General features: G+C 43.0%; 1 protein-coding gene across 1 annotated transcript in view; it reads right to left on the minus strand.

Moving 5' to 3' along the window:
* The window catches only part of ABCA4 (ATP binding cassette subfamily A member 4), a 172,162-nt gene that overhangs the window by 68,873 nt on the left and 83,495 nt on the right, over positions 1-19,794 (minus strand). The window contains exons 15-19 of the mRNA XM_069070555.1: positions 15,922-16,143; positions 11,140-11,344; positions 8,517-8,582; positions 4,578-4,667; positions 2,879-3,053 (exon numbers count right to left, since the gene is read on the minus strand). Of these exons, the coding sequence (XP_068926656.1) occupies positions 2,879-3,053; positions 4,578-4,667; positions 8,517-8,582; positions 11,140-11,344; positions 15,922-16,143 (758 nt within the window). The remainder of the gene's footprint in view (positions 1-2,878; positions 3,054-4,577; positions 4,668-8,516; positions 8,583-11,139; positions 11,345-15,921; positions 16,144-19,794) is intronic.

Raw genomic sequence — 19,794 nt, forward strand, 5'->3', positions numbered from 1 at the left:
GTCTACCCACAGCTCACTCCTTTAAGGCTGGTAGTGGTGAGTGGTTTCCATTCATGTAACACTTTACAAAGCTATTTCTTCATGACAATCCTGAGAGGTAGTTATATTATCACCCCCATTTTATAGATGAGGCAACGGAGACTCTGAGAAGTTACGTGATTGTTTCAAGGTCACACAACTAAGAAAGGACCAGAACTGGAATGTGAGCTCAGGTTGCAGCCTCCATTACCACCATACTGCCTTTCACATTTCATTTTAGTCTTGACCTGGGTTTTCAATGACTTTCAGGGTGGAAACGTCTCCCATTCAGTAGCTTAGAGTCAAGATTTCCTGGCTAAGTGACTTGCCCAAGTGTCAGGGGCAGCATTTGAGCCCAAGCCTTCCTAACGAACCCCAAGGCCCAGGTCCACTCTCTCTGGCAGTGCCACACTGGCTTTCATGAGCTCTGCCTATATTAGAGTGTGTGTAAATGAGATCTCACGAGATCTCAGATCAGATAACTCTCCTTCTGCTGTTAAAACCCAGAAGGGAGCCAGCATTATTTAGGAGGAAGAATGCAATTCACTCTCATTCATGACCATGAAACAATTGGAGAGAATAACTTCTTATGTATGAGCTAAGCCCTGAAGAGTCAAAGAAAAGTAAAGGGATTTACATAGCACCACTACCCCAGCCTCCAAAAGGGGGACAGGAGATGTAAAGAACCAGGCAGATACAAGAGATAGAGGTGGATGGAAGATGACCTAGAGGGAGGGGGGGCAGCCAGAGGGGACGAGAAGGGACATTCTGTGGAAAGAAGGATCTGACCTGGGACTTAGCAGAAATTGGAGAAACTAGGTTGTGGAGGTGAGGATATGAGGGACAGATAGTTAATGCTAAGACTCTGAGACAAGAGATGAAGCAGGAAGTAGGAGAATGCCAGGAGGTCAGTGCTGTGGAAACAGGACGAGAAGAATAAGGAAGGGCTAAGACTAGAAAGGGAGGAAGAGGCACTGTTTATGTCACAAAGAGCTTAAGTGGAAGATCAAATGAGGTCAAGATGGGGCAGCCAGGTGGTACAGTGGATAGAGCGCCAGCCTGGAGTCAGAAAGACTCATCTTCATGACTTCAAATCTGGCCTCAGATACTTCCTACATGTGTGACCCTGGGCAAGTCACTTAACCTTGTTTGCCTCAGTTTCCCTGAACTGGAGAAAGAAATGCACTTGGTATCTTTGCCAAGAAAACCCCAAATGAGGCCACAGAAAATTGTACATGACTGAACAACACAAATTATTGTAAAGCGCTTAGCACAGAGTCTGTGGCCCACAGTAAGCACTATATAAATGTATGTAGAATTGTGTCAAATGAGGCAGTGTCATATATGGGAAAGAAAACTGGTTCTGGAGCAAAGAGCCTGGGTTTAAATCCCCGCTCTGATAAAACTCCTGCATCATCTTAGGCAAGTTGCTTCATTTCCCTGGTTCCTCGGTTCCTGGGCCTCGGTTTCCTCATTTGTAAAATGGGGAGTTTGGTCATACAGAGGTCACTTATAGCTCTAAATTGGCAATCCTATTAATTAAGCACTCAGTGTTAGGGCTATAAAACGAAAGTCCCTGCCCTCAAAGAGCTTACAGTCTAGATAATATAAGATGCTCTAATGAAGTGAAGTCTAGAGATGTGTCATGGTGTGGAGAGCCAAAGAGGCCTGGTTCAGGACTCATATATTAAATCCTAATAGTGGACTTTAAAACAAGAATCTCTTTGAGATGTGACTTATGGTTAAGTTAGCTTCTGAGTTCTTTGTTATGGGTTACACTTACAAGGATGTTACTTGAGTTCTGAGGCTATACCCCAAGATTTTAGTTATTAAGAGCTAAAATATTTGAATCAGCATTCAGGTATCTTTGGGTGGTCAGCTCTAACCGTGATATCTTTGGAGGATTGCAAGTTTGATCTCAGTTGTATCTGTTTATGACTGCGGTTGCATTAGCAGGTACCTGAGGCCTAGATCAAAGGTCTTACCCTAAGACTTTAGTCTCCTAGAAAACAAATCCTTATCAAATTATCTATTCTGTGCTACTTCCAGGATATAACAGACTAAGATAATGATAAGAATACTTGAGTCCCCTTCCTTTGTCTCATTGCTCTATAAAAACCTTGTCCTGAGAATCAATAAATAGAGTTCATTTTTCTTCCTTGAACTACCCACATGGCCTAGTCATTTCTTATTCACGTCTCTAAATCATGCTAAGTGCTGGACACTGAGCAGCCCAGGGAAGGATAGAGAACTGGTCTTTGTTTTTGGAAGGAGCTGTGGGCAAGTCTTGGTTCAGATGCATGATGGTCATCTCAACCTAGGCAAGTCCCTTACCTTCTCAGTGCCCCCGATAATTCTTGCTAAGACTAGAATGGGAAGAGCGGGTGCCAGCTTTCACAGGTAGAAAGGGTTTTCCTCACTGGGAGTTCTCTATAGCAATAAAACTTCAGGTTCATTCCTCACCCCCATAAGAATAAAAGATAATCAGAGGGAAGGAAACACTTATTATGAAGCACCTACTGTGTGCTAGGCACTGTGCTAAGCACTTTAATAATTACTACAGCAACCCTGGGAGGTCAATTGAGGAAACTGAGGCAGACAGAGGTTAAGTGACTTGTATAAAGCTACTAAGTGTCTGAGACTGGATTTGAATTCAGGTCTTTACAGATTCCAGGTCCAATGCTCTATCTATCCACTGCACCAAGTAGCTCCCCCTTACTTATCACTGAAGAGATCTCATAGCACTTAAGCTAACCCCTGAAGGAAGTTTTAGATACTAAGATGTATAGCTGGGAAAAGAGTGCATTCCCCTACCCCACCCCAATGTGAAGCCTGAGGTTCATCTGGATGGTTTCCTCACATGGTGGTGGTTTTCCCAGCGCCATTGTGCCCAAGGAAGGCAGTGATCTGGTTTTCATAGAAAGTGATGTTCAGGCGGTCCACTACTGGCTTGCCTTGGTAGTCAAAGACTTTCACCAGATTTTTCACACACACTCCAGGTACCAGTCCAGGGAGCTCTCTCTCAAAGAAGGTATCTTAGAGAAAAAGAAGATGAGAGATGAGTGGGGGGCGTTAGGTCTTGTCCTGGCCTCTAACATGGTATCTCTAGTTTAGATCCCTTGATGGCAGAGCCACATCCACCCAGCTTCCTAGGTGGGTAAGAGCTGTCTCCTGATCTAGGCTCACAGTTCTCCCTAACAAACCAAGGCTCAAGAAGCCGCAGTGTGCTGAAACTGGCTTCTGCTGATTCCAGAGAGCTGGTTGCTAAATGTTCAGTATGGGCCTTTATACTTCAGAAATTGGCAAATGCTACAACGAAAGGCTCAACTTATATTTTGTTGGCCGTAGAGCCTTAAGGACATGATGGAGAAGATGTTAATCACGTAGTTTAAACTTAAGAGTTATGTCGCGAGCACGTGCTTTCCCTGGAGAGCTAGTTGTTAAACGTCTTCCTGTGAAATGGACTAGGTGAGCTCTCAGATGTTTTCTCGCTCTAAATCCATGCTCCTGCCTGGAGTCAACTGAGGCATTCAGAGTTTAAGTGATTTTCCTATATTCACACAGCTAGTATATGTCCAAGGCAGGAGCTAAACCCAGGTTTTTTGACTCCAAGGCTGGTTTTGTTGACCACTCCAAAGAAAGTTGAAATGTCATCCTGGCATGAAAAATGGGAATTTGGGTTAAGAAAATGACGACTTTGAACCTGGGCCAACCAGTTAGGAATCATCAGGTAGCTTAGACTGGAGCGATGGGGCTCTCAGATTTTCTGGAGCTGGCTTCCCCACTGCACATACAGTTGGGGCACTAGCTCTATTTTCTGCCTTTCCTCATGGCTCATATCCGTCTCAGAGCCTAGTGACCCAAATCAATTGTCCCTGCTAAATCCTCGGAAGTGAAGTCAGTGTATTTGTGTAACTCACTTGGGACTCACTTAACAAGGGCACAAACACATTGCCCACACCTCAGGACAGGTTTTCTCAAGGAAACACATGCTCATGTCTGGGTGTCTCCCCTTCTTTCCCCCTGCCCCTGCTTTTCTGCATATATGCAACTGGTCCTTTCCAAAGGGTTCAGCTTTAGTTTTTGTCAATGAAGACCATTAATTTCCCTAGGTTTCCTTTCAACCAAGTTAAACATGTTACTCTGACCTTTTCTAACTTTCAGAGACTTCCCCTTTCCTTTGCTTGGGTTTCCCTGTTTATCTAGGTAGGGCAAAGATTCTTTTTAAAAAAAAATTCCTTTTTCTAATTTTAAAATTATTTTTATTCTTTTTTATTATCTTTTTAAGCTTTTTTATTTATTTTTCTTTTTTATGATACACACATATGTTTGTAAATTTTTTTTTTAATTTAGGGCAAGGGTTCTTAATCTTGGGCCTGTGAACTTTACACACACACAAACCTGTATTTCAATAGAATTTTTTTCCTTTCTAATCTTATATATTTTACTTTATGGATTGAAAAAATGGTTCTGAGAAGGGCCCCATAGGTGTCATCAGCCTCCCAAAGGGACACATAAAGGACACATAAACTTAAAAACTCCTGGTCTAAGGTTTATACCATGGATCCCAGCTGGGTGATCTGGGTCTTCCATTTCTTCTGTTATAGGTTCAGTCTTTTCCAAGGCCCTTTCTTCTCTTGTTGAACATCCTAGAGGGACCAAAAGTCAGAGTTAACTCTCTGAATAAGATCTGGGAAGGGTGAGTGGGCGGGGGAGGAGATAAGAGGAGTCTTCCCTGTGAGAAGCAGCCAGGAAGGCTGAGTCAGCAGGATGAGCATAGGGTCCCCTCCGGGTACCTACCCCCACCCCTACCGCCCCTGCCCAACTCCGCAATCGCCTGTGACGTACTGAAACCAGGAGAGTTTTCACTCAAGCTTTCTGGGTGCCCCCTTGCGCAATCCGTGCCCAGGAGTCACGGCCGTTCCTGAGGGCTTTGTAATACAAGCTTTATTGAAAGTCAGACGGTTTCAGTGCATTGGGATGTGCCAGGAAGTGGAAGAGCCCATCAGGAGTGAGCTTTTAACTTGGATTTGATGACAAGGTTTATCTGGTCTTCAGATATCCAGGGTCCCAATTAAGGCATCGGATGAAGTGGGAAAGATGGAGGTACAGGGTGTATAGGTGGGTCCTCTCACAATGGGAACTCCTTTGCTATTTTTAAAGATAGGCTTTGTTGTTGCTTTTCATTTTTTATCATAGTCTTTTCTTTTGGAGAAAAAACAATCCTCCCCTCTCCCCCCTCCACCCCCTATCACACAGATAGTACTCACAAAATCATGCAATACAATTACCTCACCTGAATCTGTCTCTAACATTCTGCCCTAGCAGCCCCTGCTTCTCCACCTGGAAGGGGGAGGTATGTTTCATTATTTACTCTCTGGGTCCTATGCATTTTTACATACCAGACAATTACCTTGAGAAATTGGGAGGGTGAAGGGCACATAGGCAGGGTATGCCTTTGGAGGTGGAGTCTTGGCTCTGCCATTTGCTATCCTTGTGACCTTGGGCAAGTCCTTTCTCCTCAAAGGGAATTGAAATGATTGCCTTAGTTCCCTCATCTATTAAAATGAGGGGAGGCAGGATTAGATGATTTCTAAAACCCCTGCAGTTCCACATCTCTGATCCCAGTTGTCCCTGAGCGCTGCCTCTGCTGTGGTCACATAGGGGTGTTTGTGCATGGGGGAGGGGAAGGGGTATTTAGGCAAATGCAACTGTGTGTCTTTCTCTGCTATTTAGCTTTTTTTTTTTTTTTGGAGAGAGAAAGTAGGACTATCAGGGTTAAGTGACTTGCCCAAGGTCACAGAGCTATAAGTGTTAAGTGTCTGAGGCTGGATTTGAACTCAGGTCCTTCTGACTCCAGGACTCCAGTGCTCAATTCACTGCTCCACCTAGCGGCCCCATTGCTATTTACCTTCTGATGGAGGACATGATTCTTAAAAAAATTTTCATGATGAGGTGGAATTGTGATGTGGTAAGATATAAAGGACAGACAACTGTTTATAAGGATGCTCCAGATAGTTTTCTGCCTTTTATAGCAAACTAGGGTTTCTCCAGCAATCCCAAAGGCTGCCAATTTGAATAGAGGATTCTCATATCTGAAAGAACCCTACCTTTTCACTATCTTTCTTTTTAAAATGAATTCATTCTTCCCCATTAGAATGTAAGCTCCTTGAGGTCAGGAACTAGTTTTTGCCTTCCTTTATATCCCCAGCACTTATCCCTATGCTTGGAACATAGTAAACTCTTAATAAATGCTTATTGATTATATAAAAATAAATAGAAGTTGTGCAGAAAAACACCAAGCTGTCTGAATGTTCTGTGTTCAAGTTATTTTTTAAAATCACTTAAGCCTTATAAAAGCCCAAGGGTACATGAATGTTTGAAGGGTCTTCCTGGGGAGGGCTAACTTAGACCCAAGCCTGCCACTACAGAGAGAATCCCGAAAAGTACCTTGGGGGGGAGAGGAGGGGTAAGGCAGGCTTTTCACATTTCAGGTTGGGAAGCATTTCTTTTGCCCACAGAGACTACTTTAAGGCTTGGTCCCTGAAGTTTCTTTCTCTGCCTCTGTCCCCAAATACCAAAAGGAAAAAGGGGGTGGGGAACCCAACCTTGGCCAGGTGTCCTTGATCAATGGGAAGGCTGAACTTTTATCTAAAGCCTCATGGTAGAACAAATGCCCTGATCTCTCCTCACTTTGGGCCTTCTGCATACTTGTGTCAACATGGAAGGGGCCTGAGAATATTTGTTCTGAGGATTAATCCCCAAGAAACTCTGGAAGTTTCTTCATCTTGGGAGAACTACCTGTTCCTTTGAAGAGTTTGAGAGGATAAAGACCAGGTGAATAGGAAGGAGGAGGAAGAGGAGGTTTCAAGAGAGGTTCAATTCTTCATTCATTCATTCATTCAACAAGCATTTATTAATCTACCTCTGTGTACCATGCACTTGGCTCAGCTCTGGGGATATAAGGACAAAGAAGTAACAAAGAAGCCTACATCCTACTGGAGAAAACCCACCCAAGATCACAGATGCAGAGCTAATGGCCATCCAGTCCACCCCCCTGATTTTACAAATGAGGAGACTGGGACCCAGAGAGATTAAAGTGACTCGCCCATGGTCACACGGGAAGTACGTGGCATCATTGGGATCTGAATCCAGGTTTTCTGACAGTACGTACAGGACTCTTATCTATTGCCTAACCTTGTATAAAAGTACGTGCCAAGTAAGCAAGAATGTCAGGAGTATGAAGGCAGATGCTAGCAGCGTGTGAGGTTAGCAGTGTGTGAGCTGAGACTCAATGGAAGCTGAAGAGTCTACAGAGGGAGAGTCCGGTGGAGCAGAGATCAGAAGACTTAGAATCAGAGATCCCTGACTTGGTGTCCACAGGATCGTTTGTGGATAGATCCCAGGGGGTCCATGAACTTGGATGGGGAAAAAATGATTTCAATCTAATTGTTTTCTTTGGTAATCCTCTGCATTCTATTTTATGCATTTAAAAACATAATTCTGAAAAGGGGTCAGATGATTTCACAGGGCTGACAAACAGGTTTATAACACAAAAAAGGTTCAAGAACCCTTGAAAATGAATGAATGAATGAATAAAAAAGTACCTAGTGAGTACTCACAAAGTGGTACAGAGGATACAGCTCTGGGCCTAGAGGCAGGAAAACCTGAGTTTAAATCCAACCTGAGACACTGTGTGACCCTGGGCAAGTCACTTGACCTCTGTTGGCCTCAGTTTCCTCTAGTGTAAAATGGGGATTGTAATGGTAGCTTCCTCACAGGGCTGTTGTGAGGATCAAAAGAGATAATATTTGAAAAGTAAGGTGCAGTGCCTGTCACAGAGAAGAAACTTAATAAATGCTTATTTCCTTTCCTCTCTCCTCTTTGTTAATGCTGGGGATACAAACAGAACAGGAGAGGGTCCTAAGAATCCCACAGTTATTAGACGATCTGTGGACATTAATTTAGCCACTGGCTTCTAAATGTAAGAAAAACCACAGAAGAGATTTAGGGATGGGGCAGGAAGTTGTACTAATCAGCCTCCAGGGTCCCATTTGGCTGAGGGATCCTGTGATTGATTCTATGATTCCGAGATCATCTTGCCCCCATCCTAGAGGCTTTCAACAGTCATTAACACCCAGTGGTGAAAGGGCTGCTGTTTCAGGTTTCTCCTTGGAGAGTTACTCAATCTCCCTCACTTATGTTGTCAAGAATAAAAGGGCTTATCAGCCATCTCTCACACACACTGGGGACACATGTGGGGGATGTTCTCAGATGCCCAAATGCCTCTGCAATGCAGCAGAGGGCCCTCAGGTGGCACGCTGACTCACCAACTAATAACACCCTCCTAATGATGGGCTACCCAGGTTCAAAGCCAGCAGCTGGCATTCCCACTGGAATCTCTCCAGCTGCTCCAGAAAGGGACCTGAGCCAACCAGTCACATCCGACAGGACAGGACAGCACTACTGGTTCCAGGTAGAAGGTTTTCAGGACTCACCTTCACCTCCAAGCCAATAGGACTCTTGCAGAAGGAAAAACCAAGGAAGTGGTGTTCCATAGTCCCCTGGAAAACACACACAAACACACATAAACAAGGAGGTGTAGACTAAATGTTCTAACTGGGACCCCACCCAACTACATTCTTGTAAGTGCCTGGGACTTATCTATGTGAATCTCAGACTGTAATTAAAGATATTTATAGTTTTGCTAGCCATAACACACTAGAACTATAGCCTCTCACAAAGACTGGCCGTTTTGCATGCTTTCATTAAGAGTCTTGGTTTTCTTACATTTTCTCATATTCTTCCATCATTGGTTTTCTTATATTTTCAGGAAAGTTAGGGTGCTAAAGCCAAAAGAAAAGAGGAGCCCATAGCGATATAAACAGTTTGGTGTAGTGGGAATGTCCTGAGTTAAATCACAGCCATACCACATGCTACCCATGTGACCTTGGCCAAGTCACAACCTCTTAAGACCTCAGTTTTCTCAGATGTAAAATGAGGGGGCTCGAGCAGATGGTCTACAAGGTACTTTCCAGCTCCAGAGCTATGATCATATGATGCTTATGGAAAGAGATGACCCAAAGTTGGATATCTGTAGTCTAGCCAATTATTCTGCTGCCTAATGGAGCTACTTATTGGAGGGCAGGAGAGAAGCAAGACTGTGCCGGCTTCCTGTATGTTCGTCAGTGCTATAATGGGCAATTTTAGTGCCAAGGACAAGAGCTACAGAACACACTCAGGACAAGACTCATGAAAGGAGCCCTCAAAAAACCTCTTTCGTACAAATTAGGTTGGAGATCGGGAAAGGACCTGGGACAAATGTCCCATGGAAGGGGGCAGAACCCCTAGGACACTGGACCCCTCCCCTCAATGTATGTACAGAGACCCTCAGATATACATTTTTGGAAATGGGAGGAAGCGGAGCACAGTGGGTCCCTGGGGGTGAAGTTGTCTGGGAGAGGAAGTGGGCCACCTGGTAGCTTCCCATAGTAACTAATTATTCTTATTAACAAAGTTCTAAGGGCAGTTTTGTCTCCCTGCTGAAGGAGTGTGACTGTTGTTCTCACTCTGCAGCAGGAGCAACTACCGCTCCTTGGTTATGGCTTGGTTGTTCTTTTGTATGAAGATGTCCCTGAAATGGTCAAACAGCCATGAGTTTTACATTCACACAACCAGTACCTTGTCTAGAGTCAATTCCAGACTCACTCTCATGCTGCTGACTGTATCCTTTAAGACTCCACAAATTAGGCAAGATAGCAATGGGAAAATACCCATTCACTGTTTAAGCACAGCAACTGATTTTTAGTTGACTTAAAGGTCACTTAAATCAAGGTAGGCCTTTTCCAGCTGTAGGAACATGCTATTTTTTTAGAGTTAGATGATACTTTAACTAAAAATGCTTTCATTATGATGGACAGCACTGATGAAGAAGCTGTGCTGCAGGCAGGAGGAATCAATCAATCAATAAGCTTTTACTAAGTGTCTCCTATATGCTAGGTGCTGCGCTGGGATATGCAGGGGATTGGGAATCTTGGACCTTCTTAGAAATTTATGAAGGATGCAGCTTCATCAGCCATCATAAAGGCATCTGGCAACTCTGCCTCTGTTGAACTAGTTCCCACCAACAACACAGGGGCCTGTCTCCAAACTCCTTCTGTGTGATAGGAGGCAAATCCCTTAACCTACCAGGAACTCAGTCTTCTTATCAGTAAAACTAGGGGGATGGCTTAGGTAACCATGGAAAGTTCCTTCTTTCCCTAAGAGTCTATATGATCCTATTAACATGGGAAGAGCTTGCCCCCAAGCCCAGGGGGCAGAATGGTTGTCCCAGGTGTCCTATTTGCTCTTGGATTTCCTGTTCTAGATAGTATCATTTGATGAGTACCCCACCATGAAATGTGAGTAGTGAAGGCAGGGGAGCAGTGGGGAGAAATGGAAGAACCCAGGATACATCTGCCCTGAGGGGTGTAAGATCTTCATGAAAAAAAGAAAGAAACAAAATGGCCCTTAGTCTTCTTTGTCCACTATTTCTGCTTCCGCAGTGATGGTGGCAGAGTTGCAAAAATAAAAGCAGAGGGCTATTAGATCATCTATGGACATTAATTCAGCTACTGGCCTCTAAATGTAAGCTTCTCATACAATGACCAATAAATACTGCTGAAATACAATAAATAAATACTGGCATCCCCTCCATAAATGAAACCAGAAAACAGAAGGAAGGTACAACTAAATGGGGGTGGTTAAGTGGTAAAGTAGATAGAGTGCTGGACCTGGAGTCAGGAAGACTCATCTTTGTGAGTTCAAATCTGGTCTCAGACACTTCCTAGCTGTGTGACCCTGGGAAAGGCACTTAACTCTGTTTGCCTCAGTTTCCTCATCTGTAAAATGAGCTAGAGAAGGAAATGGCAAACCACTTAGTATCTCTGCGAAGAAAACCCCAATGTGGTCACAAAGAGTCAGACACGACTACAAACAACTAAATAATACTTCCACCACAGCAACTAAAAGGAAGTGTGGCTAGGAGGTTCTTCCTTAAAGAGGCCAAAAAGGGAGCTGGTGAAGATTGTTTTATCATGTGTCCAAAGGCAACAAGAAAATATCAGGTAGAGCTTCACTCACCTGGAAATACTTGATCAAGATACCAGGCCAGGAAGCCATAAAGGACTGCATCAATCAGCATCATTTTGATGGAGAGCAAGAAACTGAATTCATCCCCTTCCATGGGACTCTTGCCAATGTTGGCCCACTGGAGTCCAAGGCCTTGCTCTTCATAGCGAGACAAATACTCAGTGCCAAACCCAAATGCCACAGGAGACAGCAGGCTCTGGGCAAAAAAGGCACAGATATTAGGGCAGGTGTCCCAGGACTTGCAGGACAGTCCTTCACATAACACAATGACAAACGCAAGTGTGCAAGAAGTAGAAAGAGTGCCAGGAGAAAGCCTGTGTATTTTCCTCCAGGGTCAATCAGACTAGAGCATTTATTAAGTGCTTACTGTGTACAGGTACTGCGTTAACACTGGAAGGCTGAAGAAAGGTGAGGGAATCAAGAGGTGTGACAGAGACCCTCAGGCCTCTGGGACCCTAGCCCCTGTCTGGACCACCTCTTCACCCAGTGAATATTAGCCAGAAACCATGGGTTGAAGGCAGCTAGTTGTAGCAGTGAAATCGAGTGCTAAGCCCATAGTCAGGAAGACCTGAGTTTAAATCCAGTCTCAGACAATTAGCGGTAGGTGATTCTGGGCGAGTCACTTAATCTCTGTATCTCAGATTCCTTATCTGTAAAATGGGCATATGGTACCTACCTCCCAGGGTTGTTTTGAGGACAAAATGAGGTATTTAAAATGCATTTTGCAAACCTTAAAATGCTATATAAATACTGGATATTGTTATTATTAATATTAGTATTATTTCTGCCTGCTTCAGATACTTACCAGATGGTGACTTGGAGCATGGCACTTAATTCCTCTGGGCCTCAGTTTCCTCAGCTGCAGACTCAGTGTGAATAAGGATGGCTCCATTCTTTGTACTTGTATCCCTAGTGCCTAGCATTGCACTTGGCTCATAGGACACACTTCAATATTTGTTGATGGATGGTTTCAGGGGATTAGATTCAATCATCTGCAAGGTCTTTCTGGCTCTAAATTTATGATCCTATGGATTGCACTGAATATGAAGCCTCTGGATACTGGAAGCAGCATAGTATACTGCCTAGAGAGTCAGCCTCGGAGTGAGGTCAGATCTGGGTTTGAGTTCCCTTTCTGACTCATACTAGCTGGGCAACTCTGATCAAGTTATTTTTTCTTCCTGACTCTAGGCAGCTCTCTAGGACTAATAAGCAGCAGACAAGTTGCCGATCTGTACTGGGAGAAGGAATTTTCACATTGGTATTTCTCATGAAATCCCAGGTTCAAGATTCCTCCCAACTTCCTTCCCTCCTCTCTCCATAACAAAAGAGCAGCAACAACACACCAAAGTAAAGCTGGGTTCTAGTGCCCATCAGCCACCTCCCCCACATGCTGCAGATCATGTAATACCAAACATTTGGTCCAGTTCTAGAGGAGCTGAGGACTCTATAAAAGAAGTCTATATGCCCCACACTGAAGTGTCCTAGGGACAGAGAGCCAGGGGATGCTGTCTCACTGGTACAGGATGTGTTCATGAGAGCAGTTTGACTATGTCATGGACCACATAAGGGGCACAGGCTGGTATGATGGCATACCCTGGCATGCCCAGACCATGCTCTATGATATGCCTATGATAACTAGCATTTAAATAGTGCTTTAAGGTTTGCGAAGCATTTCACAAATATTTGATCTCATGACAATCCTATGAGATTTATTAGTATTATTATTATACCCATTTTGCAGATGAGGATTAAGTGACTTGCCCAGAGTCTCATGGGTAGTAAGTGTCTGAGGCAGGGACTGAATGTAGATCTTTCTGACTCCAGGTCCAGCACTCTAAACCACTTCACTTTCCAGAAGAAAAGAAACCAAGCAGAAAGGGAAGGGAGATGAGAACTATAGTTTTATTCATGGGACACAGAGAAGTCCTCTTTTTTTTAAATGGTGTCAATTTTAAATCGTTTTTTATTCTCCAGGACAAGAACTGCATTTCCACTTGTTTAGAGAACTGACCAAGTGGAATGTTGTTCCCTAATGACCAGAATTTACATACACCTCAGCTCAAATGTGATTTGTTAGAACTGGCGTAGCAGTGGCAGCCTTGGCTACAAATTTGAAATTTCCAGTTTTTGGAAAAAGGCAGTTCAAAGAAAGCCTCCCAGTAAGTGTTTGCTCACCTTTTGCCACCCCCAGACCAAAGATCACTGCGTTTGTTTTCTCAGGCTGTTTGCATGGAAGACAAGCCAGGTGGGGGAATTCCCCATGGTATCAACACAGGAAATTTGGAAGGGGAGTGGGATCCCTTTAATCAGGGCTCAGCTGAGCCCCTGGCCTGTATCACTACTCAGCCAGGCCTGCTGTACATGTTTCCACTTACCTAAAAGGCTTTCAATATTTTGAGGAAGTTAGTGGGACTTAGATGCTCTACCTTCAGGAGGAAGGTGGTCTCCAGACATACTTCTGTGACACCCAGATATTTCTCCTGCTCTGAGCTAGGGTATGTATGGTCTCTGCATCCCTGGCGAACTTGGAAGTCAGGAGAATCCTCATAGTGGTCCTCCTGTCTGCCCAGTTATTACAAAAACTGATCTGCTCTGCCTACATGTTGAGTGGAAAAGAATTGTTGTTGTCTGACCATTGTGGGCAGTTTGGAAAAAGTCGTATTATCAAGATCAACAATGAACTATGAGTTTAATGCCAGAAATAAATGGCAAACAGCAAGTAAACAGAGAGGAATAAGAGCTACAGTATTAGGTCTCTTCCCAAACTAGAGAGAGATGGCATTCCTCTCCCACCAGAACCTGAATGGTAATGGAGAGACTTAGAGAAGAAAGGAAGGGTAAGAGAACTACATTCTGAAGGAATATGAGGCAGTTTATCCTAGTTTTATGAGACATTGGAGATGGGGACATTTGGAAATGATTACAGTGAAGGCAGAGTTAATTGCTGAGGCTTCCTGGACTGACAGGTCCCTTAGATAAGCAAATGACAATCCCTGGTCTCCATACCTGTTCTCCCTATCTTCCTGAATTTGCCAGGTTATCTCTGCATTCATTTTATGCATGTATTTTTAGGACTTCAGCTTAAGGACATTTGGAGGGAGATTAAAAAATTTAGGTCCATTGGGAAATACTAGTGTGCTATAAGAAATGATGAGCAGGCAGACTTCAGAAAAACCTGGAAAGACTTACATGAACTAATGCTAAGTGAAGTGAGCAGAACCAGGAGAACATTGTACACAGTAACAGCCACATTATGCAATGACTGACTTTTATAGACTTTGCTCTTCTCAGCAATGCAAGGACCTAGAGCAATTCCAAAAGACTCATGATGGAAAATGATAACCATATCCAGAGAAAGAAAGATGAAGTCTGAATCTAGATCAAAGTAACTACTTACTCTTTTTTTGTTTTGTTCTGTTTTGTTTTTTTCTTTCTCATGGTTCCTCCCACTCATTCTAATTCTTCTATACAACATGACTAATATGGAAATATGCTTAATAAGAATGTATATGTAAGGGGTGGCTAGGTGACACAGTGAGTAAAGCACTGGCCCTGGAGTCAGGAGGACCCGAGTTCGGTCCCAGCCTCAGACACTTAACACCCACACAAAAAAACTAGCCGTGTAACCTTGGGCAAGTTACTTAACCCTAATTGCCCTCCAAAAGGCAAAAAAAAAAAAAAGAATGTATATGTAGAGCCAATATTGGGTTGAAGGATGTATTGGGGAGGGGGGAGGGGAAGGAGGCAGAGAAAATTTAAAGTTTATGAAAGTGAATGTTGAAAACTAAAAATAAATAATTTTTTTAAAAAAAATTAGGTCCATTGGGAAAATCTAAAATGTTGATGCTGGAAGCTTAATCACCAACACAGGTATTGTAGAAACATAGATTTGGATATAAAAGGGACATTGCAAGGTATCTGGTTCAACTCTTTCATTTTACACTGAAGCATAGAGGAAGTTAGCAACCCCCCCCCCCACCAAGGTCATCGGTAGTAAGTGGCAGGGCCAGGTTTTGAACCTAGTTTATCAGACTCCAAATTACAGATTTGTTCCATTGTACCACACATGGCACTGCTGAATCAGGGAAAAGAAGCAATAAAGAAAAAGGGCCATTCTGGATCTTCAGATGAGCTCCATGGGCCACAAAGTTGATCTGAGTTTCACAAATTGCTTCTAGTTCAGCTTGATCTAGCAGGTCAGACAAGGGCAAATGTGAGGAATCTCAGCACAAGAAATTTATTTCTACCCCCTTTGAGCCTATGACTTTTAGCCCTGTTTCCTGTAACCAATGTTATCACTAGGGTAGGGCTATCAGTATTTTGTCCCAGGGTGCCAATTTTAGAGAGCACTGACAACAGTGTTTCAATTGTTCAACACAACAGTGTTCAACAGTTCAACATAACAGTGATTTGACAGTACAGAAACAGCAGGATTTAGCATCTAGTCAGTAAGAATAACCAGTGAGAATAGGAGGCTACAGGAAAGCAGGCTGGGGTGAGCTTTCTCTATCATTCTCTTTTCCGTCTTCCCTCCCCAGAGTATTCCTGGTTTCCCAATCTCTCCCACCTCCTTCAACTGTGGGTGTATTTCTTTTCTGTTTGACTTTGATTCAGTTTGTGGTACTAGCCTTAAGTGAAAACTATTTAATTAGGCAAGTTGCTCTTATGTGATACTTCCAGGATAACAGGTACCAATCGACCCTTCTCAGAGAACAGGCATTAAGCCAACATCAGGACATTCCCATCCCATCAGGGAAAGAGAAAAATACTTACCACCATCATCTTCATCTGGGTTGTCATACGTTCCTGCCAAGCAAAGCACAGGATATGAGGCAGGTAGAGGGTGAAGTAGAGGACACCACTGCAAGCTGCCGCCAGGTTGGCCTTGGAGAAGAAGGCACTGAAGAGGAAGCACTGCATGATGGTGGCAATGGAGAACACCAAGAGGAACAGGAAGAGTATGACTGGATTGCTGTAGTGCAGGACTTGGCCATGCTACAACCAAAGACATCACAAAGATGGGTGAGTCTCATCCACCCACATCACTAATCCAATTCCATGAGGTTTTGCCAGATGCTTCAATAGCTCCCTCCCACCATGCTTGTGATTCTGTCCTTAGAGCCTAAGAAGACATTGTGCCTTATTAAAAGAAGATCCCACCGGGTATGGCATAGCAGTGTATAGTGGTGTATGCTGGCAGTACCTGCTGCTGGGGAGGCTATGGCTAGTAGATCTCTTGAGCTCAGGAGTTCTGAGCTACAGTTGATTGGGTATCTACAAAGTCTGACACTAATACCGTGAGCCCCTAAAACAGGGGCCATGCCTGTGGAGGAGCAAACCAGCCCAGGTTGGAAGTGTAGCAAATTAAAGTTTCCCTGCCAATCAGCAGAGGGTCAATGAGGGACAACTGCCCTTTTAGCTTGGTTGAGATAGGAAGATCCAGTCTCAAGAAATAATTAAAAGTAAATAAACAAAATCCATACCAGATATAAGTTTATGAACCTAGGCAATATAAACTCAAGAAATGCATCACCCAAATTATTAGCCATTAATTCAACCATTCAACAAACATCAGCTGCCTCCCATATGCTAGTCAGCTAGGAGGCAACTGCGCGGTACGGAGGATAGTGCTCTGGGCTTGGAGTCAGGAAGACCTGAGTCCTACCTCAGATGCTTACTTTTTGTGTGACCTTGGGTAAATCACCTAACCACTGTTTGCCTCAATTTCCTCAACTGTAAAATGAGAATAACAATAGCATCTACCTCCCAAAATTATTATGAGGATCAAGTAAGACCATAACTGTAAAATGCCTGGTACATAGTAGGTGTTATATCAACACTAATTGTTATTATGATGTCACTGTTCTAGATCCGACAGATAGAAAAAAAAGAAGTAACTGTCCCAGCCTTCAAGGAATTTGACTATATTCTACATTGACATCTTATTGTGAACTGGGTCATTCTGACCCAGGAGGCAGATCATTATAGTGAGAACTAGTTCAAGAGTCAAGGTTACCACCCTGCTTCTGGTAACTCCTCACCTGTATGATTCTGGACTAGTCTACTCAAATACCCTAGGCCTCAGTGTCTTCATCTGTAAAATGAGGAGGTTGAATTTGCTTGCTGATTCTATTAAATAATAATAAGATATTATTATAACTATATAATAATATATTATAATATTCTGTAACATTAAAACAATATATTATAAAAATAATTTGCATTTCCATAATACTTTAATGTATACAATTCAATTTCCTCACAATGACCCTGTGAGGAAATTAAAATAAGCACTATTCCCCCCATTTTACAAGTCAGGAAACTGAGGATCAGAGAGGTTATGTCCTTCATCCAAGATCACACAGTTGATAAGCATCAGAGCTAGATTGGAAGCCAAGTCTCCTGGCTCCAAGCCTAGCTCTCTACCCCCTAATTCACATGGATTTACTAATATTTTATAATGTAATATTCTACATTATATTATATCACCTCAATGGGTAAATCAGGTCACTCAGAACTTGGTCAGATCATAGGTTTAGAGCTGGAAGAAGCCTTAGTTCAACCAGATGAGTCAATTGACTTATCAACAGTCACATAAATAATGTCACAGAGTAGAGATATGAACTGAGGTCCTTTTACTACAAATTCACTATACCTTCCCAATTTCAAACAATTCAAATCAGCTCAATGAAATATAAAGGTGCTATTCTGGTATCTTTCATGTTTGAAAATAGATTTGGTTACTTTGTAAGAAGTAGTTTAATTTCAAAGAAATGAGCTACTGGTCCAGGACTAGTCTGGAACTAGGTGAGTGCTAATGGCATTTGTATTGATTGTGAGCTCCTGGAGGGCAGGGGCTGTTTCAATTATGTATCCTAGAACCTGTGCAGCCACACTTCTAGACACAAACCTTCCCTATTAATTTGTGAGTCTTTTGTGGGGCTGACATGGAACCATTTTGGAAGAAAGGGGTTAAGACACACCACTCACCGGAAGTGGGGGTGAATAGAATGACAATAGTAGTAACTCACTTCTGGAGCACCTTAGCTTTGCAAAATGCTTTACACACATGATTTCATGGATTCTCACATCAACCCCCTGGGGCAGTTGCTATTGTTTCCCCCACTTTATAGATGAGGAAACCAAGGCTCAGAGAGGTTAAATAATGTACTCAGGACCACACAGTTAATAAATATCTGAGGTGGGATTTGAACTGAGATTTTTCTGGCTCCAAGTCCAGGGATCTAATCACTGGATTCCTTTGTCATAGGAGGTTAGAATGCTAGTCCCATTGCTGTGATGAATAAGCATTCTAAGTTCAAACACCTTTGTAAGGAATTGACTTTTAGGAAGAAAGTTACCCCAAAACATGACCAATTCAAATGTTTCCAGGGAAACATCCTGGGCAGGGGCACAAGCAAAAAGTATACTTATTGAGAAGAAAAGCTTCTAATACATCAATCAATCAACAGAGTGCCTAGAACGTGCCAGCCACTGTGTTTGGTGCCAAAGACACAAAGAGAAAAGCAAAAACAGGCCCTGCCCACCCAGAGTTAACAGCAGAGGAGACAAACACACACGTATAGGAGATACAAAGGAGATGCCAGATAATATGGCGGGGTGGGGAGATCAGGAGAGGCTTCCTGTAACAGGTCATCCTGCAGTGGAATCTTTAAGGAACTTAAGGATTCTAAGAGTGAGGGCACCTAGGGCAACAGCAGGAAGGAAGAGGGATGGAATGTTATATGAGGAAATGCATAATAAGGGTAGTGTGCCTGATCTATAAAGCATGTGAAGGGGAGAAATGTGTAATAAGCCTGGAAAGGTAATTTGAGGCCAGGTTGTGAAGAGCTTTGAATGCCAAATACTAGTTTATATTTGATTCTAGAAGTGATAGGAAGCCAGTGTTGTATCCTGAGGAGAGGAGTGATATGGTCAACCCTGTACTTTAGTAAAAGCATTATGGGAAACTGTCTGCAGGACAGAGTGAGGGGGGAGGGCTTTGAGATAGGAAAACCATTGAGGAGGCTGTTGTGGCAGTTCAGGAAAGAGTGGGTAGATATGAGAAAAGCTGCAGAAGCAGCAGGACTGGCTAAGAGATGGGATATAGGAGGGTGAGTGAAAAGGAAGAGAGAATGAAACCAAGATTCTGAACCTGGATGGTGGTGGCTTTCACAGTAATAGTAAAGTTCAGAAGAACAATAGGTTTGAGTGAAAGCTAAGTTTAGAGATACCTGGGCCTCCTGTAAGAGAATGGCCTCTTCAACTGGAGAAGGCCACACTCTTTTTATATGACATGGAATCTAGGGCTTTAGATATTCAAAATAGTTATACAAAAATAAGTCTGAAGTACAGTGTTAAACTTATTAAAATGTTCACCTATTTTAAATAAAATTACATATTTAAATAAAATTACATACAATATTTTAGATATAAACATAGATATAGATTTGTCATTCAGTTCTTTTTCAGTCCTATCTGACTCTGTGACCCCATTTGGGATTTTCTTGGCAAAGATACTGGAGAGGTTTGCCATTTCCTTCTCTAGCTCACTTTACAGATGAAGAAACTAAGGCAAACAAGGTTAAGTGACTTGCCCAGGGTCACACAGCTAGTAAATGTTTGAGGCTGGATTTGCACTTATAA

This window comes from Petaurus breviceps, unplaced genomic scaffold (genome assembly GCF_028583685.1).
Source record: "Petaurus breviceps papuanus isolate PSGF00001 unplaced genomic scaffold, PetGlider_PUasm1.0 90808, whole genome shotgun sequence".
NCBI classification, from domain to species: Eukaryota; Metazoa; Chordata; class Mammalia; order Diprotodontia; family Petauridae; genus Petaurus; species Petaurus breviceps.